At 39.5% G+C, this 20766-nt stretch overlaps 1 protein-coding gene across 1 annotated transcript in view; it reads left to right on the forward strand.

The window, feature by feature from the left end:
- Window positions 1-13239, forward strand: part of LOC307253660 (C-type mannose receptor 2-like) — a 43701-nt gene extending 30462 nt beyond the window's left edge. The window contains exons 5-9 of the mRNA XM_080031781.1: window positions 1366-1583; window positions 3305-3527; window positions 7713-8057; window positions 9068-9180; window positions 9647-13239. Coding sequence (XP_079887907.1) covers window positions 1366-1583; window positions 3305-3527; window positions 7713-8057; window positions 9068-9180; window positions 9647-9784 — 1037 coding nt within the window. The 3' untranslated portion in view covers window positions 9785-13239. The remainder of the gene's footprint in view (window positions 1-1365; window positions 1584-3304; window positions 3528-7712; window positions 8058-9067; window positions 9181-9646) is intronic.
- The last annotated feature ends 7527 nt before the right edge of the window (window positions 13240-20766 follow it).

The following is a 20766-nucleotide window of genomic DNA, read 5'->3' on the forward strand; positions in this document are numbered from 1 at the left end:
ATAAAAAATAAAAATGCATGTTCATCAGTATTTGTTTTTCCCGCACAATAACGTCTCGGAACCCAGGTTTTGGCAACAGCAGTTTTTAATGGCTCTGCATCTGCATATTTTATAGAAAACAACAGCGGAGAGAGTCATCAACGTGTCATGGAATTCTCTCAATGGCTTTTTTAACTATTACAGTGTGATCGTATAGTGGTATTTGGTTCACATATATAAAATAAATAAAGCATAACAGAAGTCTCACTCTTCTTTTAAACAATAAAGAAATGTCCTATATAATAACACATTTTTTATTTTATTTTTATTTTTTTACCTTTATTTATACAGGTAAATCCCATTGAGACCGAAGACTCTTTTGCAAGACCTGTTTTCCTTTCCCACGTTACCTTTCACACACACATTCATACACCGATAGCAGGCTAACTATCGACATTCACACGAGGCAAGGTGGGTGAAGTGTCTTGCCCAAGGACACAACAACCATGACACAGGTGGCAGGGCGGGGATCGAACCTCCAACCCTTTGATCATCAGTCGACCCGCTCTACCAACTGAGCCACAGACCTCACTTAAGTGCATTAACCTGCTATTACCATATATTTAGTAACCTCTTAACATGTATTACAAAGTGACAATAAAACACTTGAACCAGCAGACGATATTCTACCTGCACAATATTAAAACATCTTGCAAAAGTAACACTTTTGCAAAAGTAACACTTTTGCAAGATGTACTACAAAAGTACTACTACTGTACATACCTGCATATTTTATAGAAAACAACAGCGGAGAGAGTCATCAATGTGGGCACGGACAAGCAGTGTGTTCACTGGCACATAATGTGAGCTAGCTTAAACAGGAATTTTACCGACCAATAAAACATACAAAAGGCGACTTGAAAACAAACAAAAACATGGCGAAACGTATCTTTAACATATATATTCCTACTTTACATAAACAGCTCAACTTCTAACTACAGTTCATATAGTTAATTATTAAATATGCGTACAGACTCAACACACGTTTTACCTCATGGAATTCTCTCAATGGCTTTGGAGAATCCCCAGAATTCATTGCCCTAATAACCACTCTGTGCAGGTACACATTTACGACAGTAGATGGCACTGTTGAACTATTTTAGCTGGAATTAAACAATAACTCAACCAACCATGTTACACCAGCATAATAATATATTTTTGTCTATCTATCTATCTATCTATCTATCTATCTATCTATCTATCTATCTATCTATCTATCTATCTATCTATCTATCTATCTATCTATCTATCTATCTATCTATCTATCTATCTATCTATCGTTATTTATTGACTATATTTTATCATTATTCATGTCTGTCTCTACAGGGCTGTGTGCTGTCTCGTCACATGCTGCACGTCAGTTCCATTTTGTTAATGTATGGAAGAACTGGACTGAAGCACAGAGTTACTGCAGAGAACACTACACAGACCTGGCAACTGTAGACAACATGGAGGATATGAACAGCGTGTACAGCCTGATCAGCCTGATCATCCCGGGATATTCAGATGAAATCCTGAAAAACATCGAACCTACAAATGGACATGTGAGTTCACTTGTCTCTCTCTCTGACATTTAAAATATATTTTTTTTTTATGTTTGAGTAGTAGAGTTTATCTACTTCAGTAACATTCAGACGTACTTGTCCTTTACTTTTTCGTTGATCAAATATGTCATTTAACCCTTGCTGGTTCACAACCCTTTTAGCTTGTGATCTCTTACATTTAAACTGGTTCCATTTAAATCAGTGTTGGAGTTCAAATGATCCAGTTTTATCCACTCACACAAATAAACTAATGATTAGAGAAATTAAAACAAATGTACAAATACAATACAGAAAACGGAGATAAATCTTGCGGAATCAGTAAATTATTTTGAATCACTTCTTAAAACACATTTGTATGGTGTTGGGTTCACGTGATGCCGTCTCTTTATCATCTTTCTCATTGTCTTTGTATCCTATCTATGGATGGGCATAATTAATCGATTAATCGATCATTGCTCGTTAAGAATATTTTCGATCACGTGAAATTGTTATCGATCATATAGCGTTGTGTTGCGCAGTGTGAGTCCGGCAGCACAGCAATGAATTTCACTATGTGGCAGCACCATAGACTGTATGGGCAGCAATTAAACATCCTACCAGCAGGGGGAGATACTTAACTAGTAGTAAGAGACAACAGAACAGGCTCAGGCAGCAGCCTGCAAGCTACCGTAGATGTCAAAACTTAAACAGGAAGAAGTTAAGGCGAAGTTTGGCATCGGACAGCTTTAGAACCGAAAATAACTAAGTTCATTAAGCATTGTGAAACCTTGTATAGGTAAAACACTTAAACAAACTGAATTATGTACCACTTGTACATTGAAGCCTACATCCGACCCTGTTCAACGTGTTACGTTAGCGCCGCTAGCATTAGCGGCTAACTTTAGCGTCTATGCTTTCCTACTTAGCCTTCATCAGGGAACTAATTTGCACATTTTAGATGATGATTAGAAGTAACGTTAGGTCCTTTACCACTCAGAGAAACGTGCCGTGCCCTTATGCAGTCTTTGGCAGCATCTTAGGAGGCGCATATGTGTTTAAACTTTAAAGGTATCGTAGCATTGCCTCCTTGTTGGCTCATAGCCTCGGGCTTTAACCAGCGCCGCATTTTATTATTATTTTAAGTTGCCTTGTCTTAATAGATTGTTGTTTGCCTAGAAGATCTTGGAATAAAGATGTAATTGAGTAAAAACCTCTTGTATACAGTCTATGGTAAAAATGCTGTATTATTGTAGTATACACTGTTGGCATTTTTTAATATGTAAAAAGATAACGATTACTCGATAATTGATCGTTAATTTTCCCGATGATCGATCAATGACATTTCTTAAAATGCCCATCCCTAATCCTATCACCTTTTAATCTCATTTTATTTATTGCATTTGCGGCTCTATCTTCCCTTTTCTTTTTCACCATCACAATGATATACATGTATTGACTTATTTTGTATATGTATTTGATTTGTATTTGTTCCTATTTATCATGTCAAAGCACTTTGTGAACTATTGTTTTTTAAAGGTCTTTTTTTAAGGTATATCTGTGTCCTTCTGTTTTGATGATGCCTTATGTCTTTGTCCATTTTGATGAAGACAAAGTTAATCTGTTTGCAGAGTTTCAAGGCTCCAGTCCTTTTTTTTCTCGAGTATTCCTGTCCTCAATAGGCGTCTGTTTCAGCTTCATATGACAGTTGAGGCTGAAGTAACACAATCAATTATTGCTTTCAGTGGCCCTGGATAGGGCTGCACCGTACTGACATGTACAGCTGGATGTGGTCACTGCCAAACAGCAGTTTCTACAAACACGGAGAGGTGGAGTTTAGAAACTTTTCGACCGGAGAACCAACCGGAATAGGCAGTGGAGAATACTGTGGACTGATGGAGGATGATGGACTGTGGAGCCACCCATCATGTAGTGGACTCTATAAGGCAGTCTGCTGTGATGTCCAAGGTGAGTATATTAAGTCACACCATATAACACATGAGATTAGTTTCTTGACCACTTTGCTGCTTCTCTTCGACACGTCAGCCTATGATGTATGAATCAGTGAAACATACCAATTGTATTTGTTATTATTTAATTGTTATTTGTAACACCTTTCATTCAGTTTCTATCATGGGCGTAAAATTGCATATGGACGGTGTGGACGTGTCCATACCAATATTCAAATGTGCTGAAATGGTCCACACCAATATGAGAACGATATACAACGACGAGAAAGGGTTAATGCGTTGCCTCTTTATAGTCCCGCCTTATGTATTTTGTGATTGGCTTTGCCTCCTGTTGATTGTCGTGGGTTGTGTTTCGGTTAGTGGTGATTGGTTGCTTAATTTGAGTTACCATGGCAACGAGTGAACGCTGGCAACTTGCTGCCGCTGCTCGCCGGTGTTTGAACTTTTGAACTTTCAATAACTTAATTTTATTTATTTTATTTTCCATGAACTAATCGGACAGTGTGATTGGCTTCACTTGGAATATTTTTTCAATCCGCTGGCATTACTACCTGTGTGGGAACAACGATTCATTGGATGCTAGCTTACTTCAAGATTGAACGGGGACTTTATCTCATAACACCATTCGTGGGTTGGCAACCGAAGGGACGTACCAACCGTAGGCAGAGGCCGCTGCTGCTGATTGTTCGCTGCTTCTCGCCACTGCTCATATAGCCACACACGCCACTTCACCTGCTGCCGCTGTGCTCCAACACTGGCCAGTCGGATAATCTCCGGGTGCCTGCTGACCATCATCGTTGGTCCCACCTGCTTCAGCCGCCTCCTGGTCTCTCTGATCGCACTGTGTTGTGTACTGCTAGCAGGTCGCCCTCGCTCAGCTACCGAGCTACCGAGTGGCGGCTAACGATCGCTGCTCCGTCGGCTACATCTGGTCGCATCCATCCTCCTCACTCCGCATGGTCTCCCCTCAGTCAGACTCTTCCCCTGGTTCATTATGATTACTTATTCACCTGCACAGCTGTTTGGACTTTTCAACTACCTCATCCCATCGTCCATCTCAGTCATTAAACAACTTGGACTCCTACGCCGCCGCCGCTACATCCACAGAGGCTCCCGCCGCGGGTTTGTTTTGACCCAGCACGGAAACTCCATCCCATTCGTCCGGTTACCTGCAAGCTCCGTCGCACCTCAAGACCCATCTCTTCTCCTCTGCCTACCCCTAGTTCACCCACCAACCCAACTCTACATGTTATTTTTGTTTGTTTATTGTTTTGTTTTTGTAAAGCGCTCTGAGAGAGAGAAGAGCGCTATATAAATAAAATTTATTATTATTATTATTATATTAATTTGAGAGCGGCAGCGCACCAAATATGCCTATTGATTCTGCTCTGCTATGTGCTGTAGTAAAGTTAGATCGCCTTGGAAACAATTAAGCCCCCGTAGACCGCAAGCATCTTGTCTTTTTTACTTGCGCGAATCACCATTCTCTGCAGCCATCACCGGCTCTGTGTTGTTTCTCTCTCACCGGCTCGCCGAGGCTCGGGCACGCTCGCGCTTCAGCTGCGCTCCAACTCCCCGGTTCACTCGTAAACTGAAATTCCGAGTCGGGGAGTGAAACATAAGCAGCCAAGGATGTATGAATAGAAAGTATGAAAGTTTTTTTAGTGCAAAACGATTAATAGCTGCTAGGGCTAGCCCGAATTATTCGAATATTCGAATACTCGTTCGGAAAATCAGTATTCGGAGCTTAAATTAGTATTCGGAGCTTCGTTTTTTTTATATATATATATATATATATATATATATATATATATATATATATTTTTTTTTTCCAACATTTTTTTTGCAAGAAGCTAGTACTGCAATATAATGTCATCAAATAATTTTATATTTGGATATAAAAGTTAGTAATATTGTAGTAGTAGTAGTAGTAGTAGTATTGCTCATTTAGGAGGATATTACATCACTAAGTGTCATAGCACATCCATTACTTCACCTCCGAGCGCGTAAATATTCAACAAAATATGCAGATACTGTCAAAATCGGTTCCAGGGAGTATATAGGGATTATTAAAGTTTTTTTTTTTTTTTTTTTTATGTTGTTTTTGATGGTGTGTTTTTCTGGAACGAATATTCGAATATTCGCTCGGAAAAACCAACGAATATTCGAAGCCTGAAAAATGGCATTCGGGCCAGCCCTAATAGCCGCTCAACTCTTGACTAAACTGTACATACACTCAACAAAAATATAAACGCAACACTTTTGTTTTTGCTCCCATTTTTCATGAGATGGACTTAAAGATCTAAAATTCATTCCAGATACACAATATTACCATTTCTCTCAAACATTGTTCACAAATCTCTGTAAGTGTGTGATAGTGAGCACTTCTGCTTTGCTGAGATAATCCATCCCACCTCACAGGTGTGCCACATCAAGATGCTGATCTGACATCATGATTAGTGCACAGGTGTGCCTTAGACTGTCCACAATAAAAGGCCACTCTGAAATGTGCATTTTTTTGCTTTATTGGGGGTCTGGGGACTCAGAACCAGTCAGTATCTGGTGTGACCACCATTTGCCTCATGCAGTGCAACACATCTTCTTCGCATAGAGTTTATCAGATTGTCAATTGTGGCCTGTGGAATGTTGGTCCACTCCTCTTCAATGGCTGTGCGAAGTTGCTGGATATTAGTGGGAAGTGGTGCACGCTGTCGTGTACGCCGGTCAAGCACATCCCAAACATGCTCAATGGGTGACATGTCCGGTGAGTATGCTGGCCATGCAAGAACTGGGACATTTTCAGCTTCCAAGAATTGTGTACAGATCCTTGCAACATGGGGCCGTGCATTATCTTGCTGAAACGTGAGGTGATGTTCATGGATGTATGGCACAACAATGGGCCTCAGGATCTCATCACGGTATCTCTGTGCATTCAAAATGCCATCAATAAAATGCACCTGTGTTCTTCGTCCACAACAGATGCCTGCCCATACCATAACCCCACCACCACCATGGGCCACTCGATCCACAACATTGACATCAGCAAAGCGCTCACCCACACAACGCCACACACGCTGTCTGCCATCTGCCCTGAACAATGTAAACCGAGATTCATCCGTGAAGAGAACACCTCTCCAACGTGCCAGACGCCATCGAATGTGAGCATTTGCCCACTCAAGTCTGTTACGGCGACGTGCTGGAGTCAGGTCAAGACCCCGATGAGGGCGACGAGCATGAAGTTGAGCTTCCCTGAGACGGTTTCTGACAGTTTGTGCAGAAATTGTTTGGTTATGCAAACCAATTGTTTCAGCAGCTGTCTCAGTGGCTGGTCTCAGACGATCTTGGAGGTGAACCTGCTGGATGTGGAGGTCCTGGGCTGGTGTGGTTACACGTGGTCTGCGGTTGTGAGGCCGGTTGGATGTACTGCCATATTCTCTGAAACGCCTTTGGAGACGGCTTATGGTGGAGAAATTAACATTCAATGCACGAGCAACAGATCTGGTTGACATTCCTGCTGTCAGCATGCCAATTGCACGCTCCCTCAATGCTTGTGGCATCTGTGGCATTTTGCTGTGAGACAAAACTGCACATTTCAGGGTGGCCTTTTATTGTGGACAGTCTAAGGCACACCTGTGCACTAATCATGATGTCAGATCAGCATCTTGATGTGGCACACCTGTGAGGTGGGATGGATTATCTCAGCAAAGCAGAAGTGCTCACTATCACACATTTAGACAGATTTGTGAACAATGTTTGAGAGAAATGGTAATATTGTGTATCTGGAATGAATTTTAGATCTTTAAGTCCATCTCATGAAAAATGGGAGCAAAAACAAAAGTGTTGCGTTTATATTTTTGTTGAGTGTAGATACATGATAAAACTGGTTTGGTTAATAAACTAGTGAGCGGTTGGATGCTGGGTCTGGGGCGAGGGCGTTTCGCCAAATTGTGTCCCCACCAATATGAACATCAAAGTTACGCCACTGGTTTCTATACACAACACCTTAGTTTTACAAAAAAATAGAATTTATTGAGAAAAATTATATGCACTTATGTATTCGGTGTAGATTTTAAGAGATTATTTAGTTTGTTGTTGATTTGGAAAGACTGGAAAATATTTGTTTAAACAAATGATAGGTTATGGTCCCTCTACATAACAGTGCCTCTCTGTGGTCTATTTTCAGGGTCAAATGTCACATATCACCTCACCAGCAACAACATGTCATGGACTGAGGCTCAGAGCTTCTGCAGAGAAAACTACACAGACCTGGTCAGTGTGAGAAACAATGCGGAGAACGAGAAGGTGAAAGAGCTGGTACCTCCAGGAACAGCAGTCTGGATCGGCCTTTTCAGAGACTCCTGGAAGTGGTCGGACGGAAGTAATTCCTCATTTAGGTTCTGGAGAGAGGGTGAACCTACTAACCAGGCCGGGGAGGATTGTGGGGATGCATACTTCGGCGACGCTGGAAAATGGAATGACCACCCCTGTAACGGGATCTTGCCATTCATTTGCTACAATCTAACCGAAGGTAACCCATTTATCCAAATAACATTTAGATGTAGGCTTATTTTAGCATCAAATGTCCCAAATTAAAAATACACTTAAGCAGTCTGGATAGTTTTCCAGAAATTGTTTGGAAGCATGCCGTGGTTATCAGCTGCAGATGATAAGTGTGTGCTGAAAAATATGCAAAACACGGACGATCTAAATACCACATTTTCACATCACATAAGGCTGTATTTACAACCCCACCCCAACCCGCCCAATTGCAAATATGCACAAAAAGTCCCCCTGAATATATTGATATAAAAAATATACACTTTGCTGTGTCACGACAGGCAGTCACACTTATTTCTAATTATCAAGTGGAATTATAAATATAAGTACATTTAAATTGCCATTTTTATTATTTATTCTGGTTATAGTTTTACTGTTTAGTGCATTTCTGTCTAAGAAGTTTAAAATTCCCATCAGATATTGATGGGACACTTATTATTGTAACACAGAACCAATAATAACATTTCACTACAGCCAGATTATTAAAGAGATGACAGGGTACAATACAAAAGGGGAAAATCAGCACAAATAGACATTATTGTAAAAAGGTATTAGAAATAAAATGATTCCAACTGTTCGTGGTTTTTTAAAGTTATTTAGAATTACAGGAAATTGAATTTTTGAATCTATATTTTTTTCCCTGGCAGAGTTTGCCCCTACAGCCGCCGTAACATTTTAAATTTATTTGAAAAAAGAATATTCAATTGCTAAACTGTAAAGTAATTTAGGATTACAGGATTTTTTTTTTTTTTTTAAGATAATTTTTGGGCATTTTCAAGCTTTATTAGATAGTACAGAGTTGAAATTGGGAGACAGAGAGAGAGGGGGGATGACCTGCAGTAAAGGTCCACGGGTCAGATTTAAACCCATGACCACTGCAACGAAGGCCGGAGCCAATATGGTACGCGCTCTAATATCCACTGCACCACCGAAGCGCCCCAGGAAAAGGGTATTTGAATCTATATTTTTTGTCCCTGGCAGAGTTGGCCCCCAAAGCCCCCGTGATGACAAGGCAAGTGTTCAAATTGCATCTGCGCGTAGAAGACGGTCAGGATCTGGATGACGAAGCGATGAAGGACGCCCTCTTGGAGCAGGTAAACCATGTTTGATTTTATTATTATTTTACGTTAAAACAGAATAACCTAATTACTCTTAAAAGGAACATTTAAAAATAAGATTAAGAACGATTGATTTCAAGAAAAGCATTTCATGTTACAACAGCACAAAAAACTGAAGAGGTAGAAAAACAGAAAAAGGGATTGCAGGTTGTAACTTAAAGGTGGAGTCAGCGATTCTTGAGTAAGCTTGTTGTCAGAAAACGCCATGTTGCTAGCTATGGTGGGTTAACATGACCTTTGTAAACATATTTACAGAGCCTAGACTTTTGGGTGAACACACAATGGACAGGTAGTGGATTCTGAGGATATTCATTGATTTGGAAAAAAAGTGATTTTCACAACAAGCGTTCTCCAGAATAACTGACTCCACCTTTAACAAGAGTGCATTTAGCATCAAGGTTTATCTATGTGAGTGATAATGCTGAGGAGTTCTGTGTCTCAGGTCAAACAGAAGCTGAAGGAGCAAGGGCTGGAACACGTCAAAGTGTCCTTCAGGAAGCAGGCGGATGGAAAGTTCTTCACCAAGGAAGAGAAGGAGACAGAGAAGGAGACCACAGCATGCAAAAAGGATGAGTTTTAAACCCCATGTAAACCCCCAAAAAAAATTTAACCAACTTTTATAATATTTATGAACATTTATTTTCAATCTGATTTTTGTAAATGCTTATTGACATACCCAACTTTAATATAATATATATATAGATTTTTACTATTTTAGACCAGGTTTCCAGAGGCTTTAATGTTGAATCTCTGTCTGTTTTAATTCCTCAAAGTCCTCATGTAATGTGTCGGAATAGAGCTGCAGCATTCAGGTAATTATGACATGTCAGATAAATTATTAGGGCTGTTTTAGACAACTGCTTTAAAAACGCTATAAGATAAAACAAGATGAGATAACATAAGATTTGAACACCATTAAGGGAAGACAATTTAATGATATGAAGATCTTTGGTTTCATAAAAAAAAATCTTCATTTAAGATTAAGTAGAATAGAAGTTTAAGGGATGCTCCGATCTCAATTTGTGGCCGATCCCGGTACCGATTTTTAATATTTTTTATTTGCTATTTAAAATGGAGATACTTGTAATGTAATTGTATTAGCTGCCTCTTCTTAAAATGGCCTAATACATATTATTGTACTCTTATGATGAATTTGCATAAAATTGTCACTTAGATTAAGGTTGCCCATTATTAAACACTCATTAAACTCATGAATAGGCCTCCAAATATTTTTCACTATCAGATATATTATACTTCATTATGCAATATAAAACAAATGCTAAGTGATATTTTTGTATTTGGTAACCTCTTTTTATTAAAACAAACCTAAAAATGTGTGATTACTGTTACAGTTAAATGGGATGCACTACAGTAACAATAATGCCGCAGACCTCAACAATTTTTTTTTATTGTCTTAATTATTTAAGATTAGTAAAAAAGAAATGGATAAAAATACATTATTAATAATTTAAAGATCGGCCTTTGCAAATAGGCTAAAAAGCTGATCAGTCATTTGGAGAGAAAATTGGACGATTTTAAATCGGTGGCCGATCGATCGGAGCATCCCTAGTTTTAATATAAGATTGTGTCTATATCAGGGCTGTACAGTGCGACAGTTTTGATCGCATTTGCTACTGAAATTGATCACGTGCGATGATGAATACGAATCCAGTCCCACCAGTGCTAATGAGCAGATGCTGTCTGTTTGAGACACAGAGGAGCGCTGCACAACACTGCTTAGAGGGCTCTACATTAAAACTCTCCAAATGCGGGTGAATGTAGTCTTAGGCGAGTAAGTTATTAAGTCTACCCTCCACTTTGGCTGGTGAAAGATGTGTGCTCGGGATCTGTGCTTGTGCGGCGAGATTATAGCGTCTAACTTCACCAACGGTTAAAAACAGGAAGGAGACGGCTCCCTTTACATTAAGGCAGTCAAGTTAGCGCGTGTGCAAACAGAACATTTCCTGTGCGCCTTCACAATAAACGTCGGTTACTAGCCAAATGCGAGTTGACTTTTATTTTGAAGCAGGTAAGAACAGGAAGTTAGGCCGCTTCACAGCCCTGCAGTCAACAGCAGTAACTATCTATGATAGTAACTGACAAAGATTGACACAATTTATTTAACTTGGCCTAAATTGTATAAATATGTTGACTAATTTATTTAATAGGCTATATGTTCAATGTTTTAAAGTTTGGTTTTCATTAAAAGAATGAAATGTTCTAAAAATGTTTGTTATTATTAGCCTAATATAATAATGATATGTTTATATAAAAAATATATAGGTATAGACATTATTTTTATAGTTCTATAGGGGGGAAATAATTCTGAATCAGCAAAAAAATTGCCATTGGCAGGTTAGACTCTTTTGTCTAAATTGCAATCAGTGCACCCCTATTCATTTTTCTACAATTACTACTGCACACTAGGATATCATATTCATTGAGAATCTCAAATAAAACCAAGATGACATGCTCAAAGGTAATTAGAGCGAAATGCAAGGGTTAAGGTTATGCAAGTTTTCGATCATACTTTGTGTGCTACCAAATCTATTTTTGTGCTACTGAATTTTTTTGCTTGCTAGCACCAGTGCTACCACCTAAAAAAATAAGCGTACAGCCCTGGTCTATATACTGTTTTGTTGTCTAGCTGTAGTGTGTCAGACTATATTCAACTTCTGAGTTATATAGAAAATAATTATATATGTTTTATTCTTAAGCTGTCATGTTACTAATGTGATTATAAGTATGTAACTGCAACATCTTCCAAGCAGAGCCGGCCCTAATCTTTTGGGGCCCTAAGCAGGATTCAGTTTGAACCAATTTGTGTTAATATAATATACCAATATGAGTTAAAGCTGACATAATGTCCAAAACTTGTAGACCTAATAATTTGTAGTGACATGGTAAATTCCATTTCACGTAAAGACACAATATATGGCTGCTACAATATGAAAACAATTAGAGCCCTTTCATAAAACAGCCACCTCCAAATGTCATTGATTTCACTGTCAGTGCTGCAAACTGTCCAGGAAAAGCTTGTGAAGACACTTCTCCAAGTCTGAGTTGACTGAGTTAAACTTTGTTTTTACCACAGAATCCTGGGAGTGCCAACGTCTCCAAATGTTGTTCAGGAAATCTTTAGTTCCTTCTTGTCTCGTGTTCGCTTAAGAATATATTTTATATGGGCCCCCAGAGACCAGGGCCGACTCTGCTTTAAGGATTTTGATGTTTTTTTTGTGTGTGTTTTTCATATATAATCATGAATTTAATATCTTTGGTTTTAAGAGTTGTGGTTGATTAATGCAATATATGAAAATGTATCTCCTTGGGCTGTGGTAAATGTATCACTTTTCTGACACTAAATATTTTAACTGATTAATTTACAAACAAAACAATTAGTTAGATGATATTGATAGTAGACGTGAGTTGCCACTGTAGGCGAGTGATTTTGTATCACCAAGTTAGAGGTGGAGTTAGAGATTCTGGAGAACAATTGTTGTCAAATTCACTTTTTGTCAATTCAGCGCACACACGGTACAAACAGGTAGCAGATCGCGAGGAGATATTCACTGATTTTGACGTTATTTGGACAACAAGCATTCTCTAGAATCTCTGACTCCACACTGAAGGATTTCATATTTAACCAACTTTCTTTAGGATACAGTTAAGATAGAAAAAATTAAATTTGAATGGATGTTACTAACCACATTAACTAAATCAGTTTTATTTAGATCTTTAAAATTGTTTTTTATGAGTAGAAAATGTGCCATTTAAACTATTACTATACAAATTATTCATAAGTATAATTCAGCGTCTCCCCTTTTGACCATTTTAGCCAATCAGGGTGTTACAGCATTGGCTGAAAGGTGAAGGGCCGGTGACCCTACCATTGTATAAGAAAATAACTCAAATTAAACAAATTGTCATGTTAATAAGTTTGAAATTAAATGAGACGTTACATGAAATAAAAGTGCCAGTGGGAAAAATTCTGAATATAAAATTGTGTATTATGAAATCATGAAAATTAATAAACAACATTCCATCATGATGAGTTGAGTTTTAATTTTTTTTTAATTATGATTTGATTATATTTGGTTCAATGATAGGCCTACTTTGAAAATTCTAACAGTACTTTTGGGCATCCCCATAGCCTATGAACCAGAGTACCATTATTCACAGTGCACCTCCAACACCCTGCATCGTCCCTCAACCCTGCTCTGTGTAACCTGGATGTGGTCCAGTAAACTCCATGCAATGTTTTAGGGTGTATTCACACATGCTGTGTTTAGTTCGGTTGAAACGAACTCAGGTGCACTTCCACCTTCGGTGCGCATCTTTCAGACAGGTGTGAATACAGCAATCGCACTCGGGGGCGGACCAAACAAACGCTCCGAGACCCAGCTGAAGAGGTAGTCTCGATGCGCTTTAAAACGCACTCTGCTGCAGTTCGTTTGTGGTGTGAATTTGGCCGGACTCGATCCGACCCAATTGCAGGAAGCACTGCGCCTTTTCTTTCTTTTCTTTTTTAATAAATCGCCATCAGCTTCACATTATGGGAAAGTGTTGTTGTCGCCATTGTTAGGAAGATTAGTTGTGGTTTGACCGGGAGCCCCGAGCGAAAATATTACATTTGATAATGATGCGTGCGGATCAGCGATCAGATGGAGAGGAGCGTCTCCCGTAGCCTACAGTGCCAACAGGTTCACGCTGCGCTTTGCATGAAGTGTGTGTTTTTATTGTTCTTCCCAACGGGACCGTCAATACTGTCCCCGTGTCAGTTTGGTGCTGAACTGCGCCGAACTGACACCCAGCTGATACACAGCTTAATCAGCTGTGTTTCAGTTTGAGCCTATTCTTCACGCGAGTCGCGCGTCCAGCAGCAAAAATACAGTAAAAATGATGTTTCACATCGTAGGCTAGAAGCCACATAACGTGGCATTGTCATAGGGCTACATATTATAAACATATGAAACAACAATAATTAGATTTTTTTCTTCTTTATTTATAGGCTAGATGTAGGCATTTTTATTATTTTTAACTCCATATTATATCAATGATAAATTCGCAGTTTTTACTTCGTTCTTCCTGCTTCTCTCCACCCCAGAATGTCTGTCCAATGAATGAATGACCTTAGATCACGTGTGGTTTTGCTTCGTAATGCTGGTTCACTTGCAAAAGGGGCAATATGAAAGTGGACCACACCAAACAAAAAAATCCAAATTCTATTTGGTCTGGACCAAAGCAAGTGAACTAACGGACTTTCCATGTGTGAATACACCCTTAAACAAGTGAATAAGTCTTGTTTTCAGTTCTCTCAACATCTTTTTTGAATCTTTAAGGATCAAACTCCAGTTCTCTGATGAAGCTTTATTAAGATCAGCTTCTCATGTCAATCTAAGGGCTGACAAATCTTCCTCAGAGTTAAGAGGCAGCATGGAATAACATGCTGCTGACCTCATGACCCTTTCCAAAAGAGTCTAATTTGCGATGCCAGATGTCCACACTAGGGGGAGCCACAGAAGCACAGCCAAAGGTCTGTATCGGCAGATGTCATTTTCCCTCATCATAGAGATCACCTAAAACCTAAATTCTTTTTTGATAGCACAGTTTCCAAAAAGAGGGTTCTTTGTCGATACAAAAAAAAAAGGTTTTAACCAGATTCTTGCATGTAAATGAAGATAGCTTAATTGAATCAATGTTTTTTTCCGCTTTTATGACAGGTCATTATTAGTAGTTAGAGCTGCGTTCAAGAACAACCCGTTAATACACGTTACACACACATAGGCAGTATTATTATTATTAGTTTAGTAACACTTTATTCAAGGATGACTCCCCCATTTAGACAATTAAAAAAGGTTTTTTCAAGGACAAGAAGCAAGTTAGGCGCACTAAAGATGGCATCATCCACCACTGCCTGAAGTCTTTCTACAATATCAAGTGATGATGGTATTAAAATAATGAATAACTAATTGAAATGGCTAAATGGCTTTAAATAAGAACCAATTCACAGTATTAGTAACTAATCAGTAACAAAAACATTGCGATTTAATTTTAAATAGTGTCAGGAAACAGATCAAATAGATAGGCCTAATAGAACACTATTTAAATGCCTTTAATCTCTATTCTATATTCTGTATCTATATAATATTGTTTGATTCGTTAAATCACCTGTCAATCACAGTAAGATGACGTATAGAGACAGTGCATGAAATAGGCCACGCCCATGACCACGCCCATCGTGGGGGAAAACATTGAACAGCGTTCCGTTCACTTTGTATTGAAGGAGACCTGTCTTCTGCAAACAAACTTAATTAAAACTTAATCAAACATCCATTTAACGAAAAAACTTTACTTTCTTGAAAGCCACGACTCTTGTCTGTCTATACGAGCTGTTTTTGTGAAAAATAATTGAGTAATTTTCAATATTGAGGTGTTTTTGTCCGGTCGGACCCATCGTGGGGGAAACCGTTGAACACCGTTACGTTCACTTTGTATTGAAGGAGACCCGTCTTCTCCAAACACACGTAATTAAAACTTATTCAAACATCCATTTAACAAAAACACGTTACTTTCTTTAAAGCCACGACTTTTGTCTATCCATACGAGCTGTTTTTGTGAAAAATGATTGAGTAATTTTAGATATTGAGGTGTTTTTTCCCGTCCGACCTGGCTAGCCTACAGCAGAAGGCTAACATTAGCCTAGCATAAAGCATACATTAGTTAAGAGTTTTGTCTCGATATGGAAAATAACTCAATCAATTTTCACAAAAACAGCTCGTATAGACAGACAAGAGTCGTGGCTTTAGAGTATGTAACGTGTATTTGTGAAAGGCATGTCGTATTACGTTTTTATTAAGTTTGTTTGCCGAATACGAGTGTCATTCAATAGAAAGTGAACGGAGCGCTGTGAATTGTTTTCCCCCACGATGGGCGTGGCCTCAGATTATGACGCGTTATGCACTGTCTCTATTAGTTGGCCTAGTTAGCCAGCCAATCAGGAGTTAGACCCGCCTTCTTTTACCGTCTACCCGCGAGAGCAACTGACAATCGCTCTTTTCGGGACTTTTAAAAAGTGACAGTGGCTGTGTCAAACCTCTCTGTGTAAACGAAGCTAATTTTGGATGATTTGAATATCGATTTTGAATACAGGACTACATATTTTGATGATGAATTAGTGATTTTTGAGTCTGTGAAAACTCGTGAAGGACCTGCTAATATTAAACAACGTTTTTAGCTAGCTAAAAAATGTTTTTCCTCCGCTACGAGTCCCGCGGAGCCCGCACTGTGAAGCGATTGGTGAGTCTCTGTGAAGTTGCTGGAATAGTTTAAGTGTAGGCTACTATCTATGTTAGTTAAAGTGAGAAATTATGTGCTAACTAGCCGCAGCTATCAATGCTTTCTAACGTTGTAGCATGGCGCTTGTTGTTGCGTCGTTACACTTGAAAATATGTCAAAGCAAAGGTGTCAGCGTGTGTGTGTGTGTGCGTGCGTGCGCGTGTGTGTGGGAGGGAGAGAGGGAGTTTCTTCGCTGTCTGAAGTTGCCATGTGTGTTAAAGTGGCGGTGATGTTGCTAGATGTTTTAATTTTCCCGCGTGGTGATAGTTATGAGCTGTAGCCTACAAGTTGTGAGTTAAAGGTGGAGTCAGTGATTCTGAAGAATGCTTGTTGTCAAAATCACTTTTTGTTCAAATCAGTGAATACCTCCTTATGCGACCCCTACCTGTCAGTGCTGTGTGCCCTGAAAAAAAAACCTGGTTTTAATATACAGGCTCGGCTCTGTTAACTGGTATGGGCGACCATGGCTCAGGTGGTAGAGCGGGTTGGCCAATGATCCAAGGCAGAGCCGGCCCGAGGCATAAGCGAACTAAGCGGCCGCTTAGGGCCCCCGACTGCCTGGGGGGCCCCCTAAAAAAAAAATATATATGTTTTTTTTTTTTTTAGTTTGTGTGTTTGATATTAACATCATACTATGCAAATGTGAGTTATCATACAAAAAAAGGAACAAAATGTTTTGGTCTAGATAATTAATAGCCTTAAAATGTAATTAGTTCATCTCGGAGGAAATCCGAAATTATCTGATCATGTCACGTTCACATCCATGCACAGTGTGTATTGAGTTTATTTAAAAACAATTGGAAATGGGGCTGCCCTCAGTTGCCCATGCACTGTGTATAGTCTATAGCCTATGTCAGCCTCAGAAAAAAAGATACAGTAGCTGGATAACAGAGTTCTTCTGCTTCGTTCCTCACACTGCATTTAAATGCATTCACTATATTACAGAGAAATATGTCCCGTAAAAGAAAAAGAGCTCCAAGCCCAACCCATAATATTTTATTTTATATTAATATTTTTATGGAAAATCCATGTGTCCTTCTTCAATAGCTTCTAATTCATCTGACCCAGTGTCTCCAAATTATTTGTTCACACAAGATTTCTCAGATTTAGCCTCTTAATTTTCCTCTCAAAGTGCACCAGATTCATGCATTTCACTTTAAAAAGGTTAAAAAAATCTCCCGGGGGGGCATACCCCCGGACCCCCCTAAGAGGGTCTGAATCTCGGCTGTCTAATATTTTCGCACAGCTGCACAGTGGAGGCACTAGCGGAAAATACTGGGTGTGTGAATGATATTTAACAAAGATCTATAGTTTCAGCAGCGCTAACATTGGAGAGGGGCCCCCTAATCATATTTTGCTTAGGGCCCCCTGAAGGCTTGGGCCGGCTCTGATCCAAGGGTTGGTGTTTCGATCCCCGCTGTGTCATAGTTGTTGTGTTCTTTGCAAGACACTTCACCCACCTTGCCTGGTGTGAATGTGTATGTTTGAGGTGGTGGTCGGAGGGGCCGTAGGCGCTGAATGGCAGCCACGCTTCTGTCAGTCTGCCCCAGGGCAGCTGTGGCTACTATCGTAGTTTACCACCACCAGTATGACTGGAATGGATGGAACCTGGAACCCTGTAAAGCGTCTTTGAGTGCCTTGAAAAGCGCTATATAAATCCAATCAATTATTATTATTATGTAAACAAAGGTGGCCCACCATAGCTAACAACATTCCCGTTTTAAAGTATAATATGCGACGCCAGTTGTTATGCATAGAGATCACCTTAAACCTTGATTCCTTTTTGACAGCACCGTTTTTAAAAGGTTTATTTGTCAATATAATGTTTAGGATTAAACCAGATTCCTGCATGTAAATGAAGATAGTGGGTTGACCCCCGTGAACCTGCGCGACTGCGTGTTTCTCACTGGTTCTGTGTGTGTGTGTGTGTGTGTGTGTGTGTGTGTGTGTGTGTGTGTGTGTGTGTGTGAGTGTGTGTATGTGTGTGTGTGTGTGTGTGTGTGTGTGTGTGTGTGTGTGATGCATATGGAAATATTTTCTTTAGAAAGAGATGGAGTCAGACAGTGAGGAGCCAATCAGAAGAGGAGGGACATGGGAGGAGCTGATGGAGCTGCAGGTGACTCAGTAAGACACACACACACACACACTCACTCACTCACTCACTCACTCATTCACTCACTCACTCACTCACTCACTCACTCACTCACTCACTCACTCACTCACTCACTCACTCACTCACTCACTCACTCACTCACTCACTCACTCACTCACTCACTCACTCACTCACTCACTCACTCACTCACACACACACACACACACGCTAACGGGGGCCAGGAGTTACCCTCAAACTTTAAATCATTCTTGAAATAATTATAACTAAACCTAAAATACATTTAGAGCTTGAACAAATAGATGAGCCTTTATTGACTTCCAGAGGGGAGATACATATAAGAAAAGTGTCTTATCTAAAAAAAGACACCAAATGTTGTTCAATTTATTTGTTACAGTCTCGTGTTTATATTTTAAATTACATCATATATTTAAAAAATAGGGAAAACAGGGCTGGAACAGTGAATAGGGCCCTTTTGTGCATTTCACTGGAAAGGGAACAGGCTCTGCATCCTTTATGGTAATATTTGTGTGTTAAAAGGAAGTTTATTTTGGGCTTAGGATTCATCAGAAATTCTGACCGTGTACCTACATGCAACATGCAAAGGAGGACTGGACGTGACAGATACAAGGGACTGATAGTCCCAGTCTTTGCAAATGAGCTCAAGCATGTTGTTTAAAGAAAAAAAAGAGAGAGAGAGAGAGAATACCCGTCAATGCTTTTCTCTGTTTGATATTTCGGTGAATTAACCAAAGTTGATCACTTGATTTATTTATGCTAGTATGTTTAGGAGAAAAAAATTGCAAAATTGACAAAAATAGTAAAATTGACCGGTTCTTGCCTTCATTTCTAGGAAGACTGCTTTAGAAACATGCAAATTCTCTGCATGTGACAGGACAGTAATGAGCTGCAGACAGGTTCACTGTGTCCATATCAGAAGGAAACGTCACGCTTTGCACATAACCTTTCCTGGTATGCGAATGTTGTTTCAAACTAAAATATGAATATGGAAATATGCCTCGGTGCGAAGGCAGGGCGTCAATCCCCAAATATCCACTATATACTGGAGGAGTAACAGGTGATATTCACTTTGACATGTTCGGACCAACGGCGACAGACAGAAGAGAGAGAGAGAGGCGAGGATACTCTTCAAGGCTTTTGCTCCGTTTGAGATTTCAGTCATTTAAACAAAGTAGATCACTTGATCTATTGAAAGACTATTTCTAAGAATTTTTCCCCTACTTCGATGTTCCATCCACTTCAACGCTTCGGTAAGTCCCCTTGTTTTCTAACATTTAAACTGTTAGAGCTGCTTATCTTTGCCCCTGGAGAGGGACTAGTAATGGAGGTATCAGGGCAGGAGTCCTAGGTGGGGGTTTACCTACTAGGGGTGTGGACGTGTACGCATGTAACCGGTTATTAAATCATAAAATCAATAAACGCTGCCTTTTTTTTTTTTTTTTTTTTTTTTTTTTTTTTAGTTTTGAAAATGACTTCAATGTGTTCTGGAAACAGGCATTAATTAATTTAAAATCTAAAATTACACAAACTATTTGAATAAAGATAAAAAGCTAGTCAGCAGAATCCGTTTGCCCCGCTCTGTGTGTGTGTGTGTGTGTGTGTGTGTGTGTGTGTGTGTGTGTGTGTGTGTGTGTGTGTGTGTGTGTGTGTGTGTGTGTGTGTGTGTGTGTGTGTGTGTGTGTGTGTCAGTGTCAGCCAGCACTGCGCACATTTGTGCACCCAGTCACAGCCACGGCAGAGAGATGAAAAGATAAAATGAATATTGATGTAACTCGGTCGACGTAAAGAATGCTCGTAAGTGGCCTAAGTACAAGCTCAAACTTTATCTATACTCCTGTTAACAAGCTTAAACCTGTAGAAAGACAGGCTGTTAATCTACTCTGTCAAGGTAGAAATGAAGGTGATAATGACAGGCAGACGAACGTGTGTGTGTGTGTGTGTGTGTGTGTGCACACTGCACACCCCTAGTAGGCACGTGTACGCATGTAACCGGTTATTAAATCATAAAATCAATAAACAATGCCTTTTTTTTTTCCTTTCATATTTCTTTAATTTTAATTTTTTTTAAACGACTTCAATGTGTTCTAGGAACAGGT

This window comes from Ammodytes marinus, assembly GCF_949987685.1.
Source record: "Ammodytes marinus genome assembly, chromosome: 7".
Lineage (NCBI taxonomy): Eukaryota > Metazoa > Chordata > Actinopteri > Uranoscopiformes > Ammodytidae > Ammodytes > Ammodytes marinus.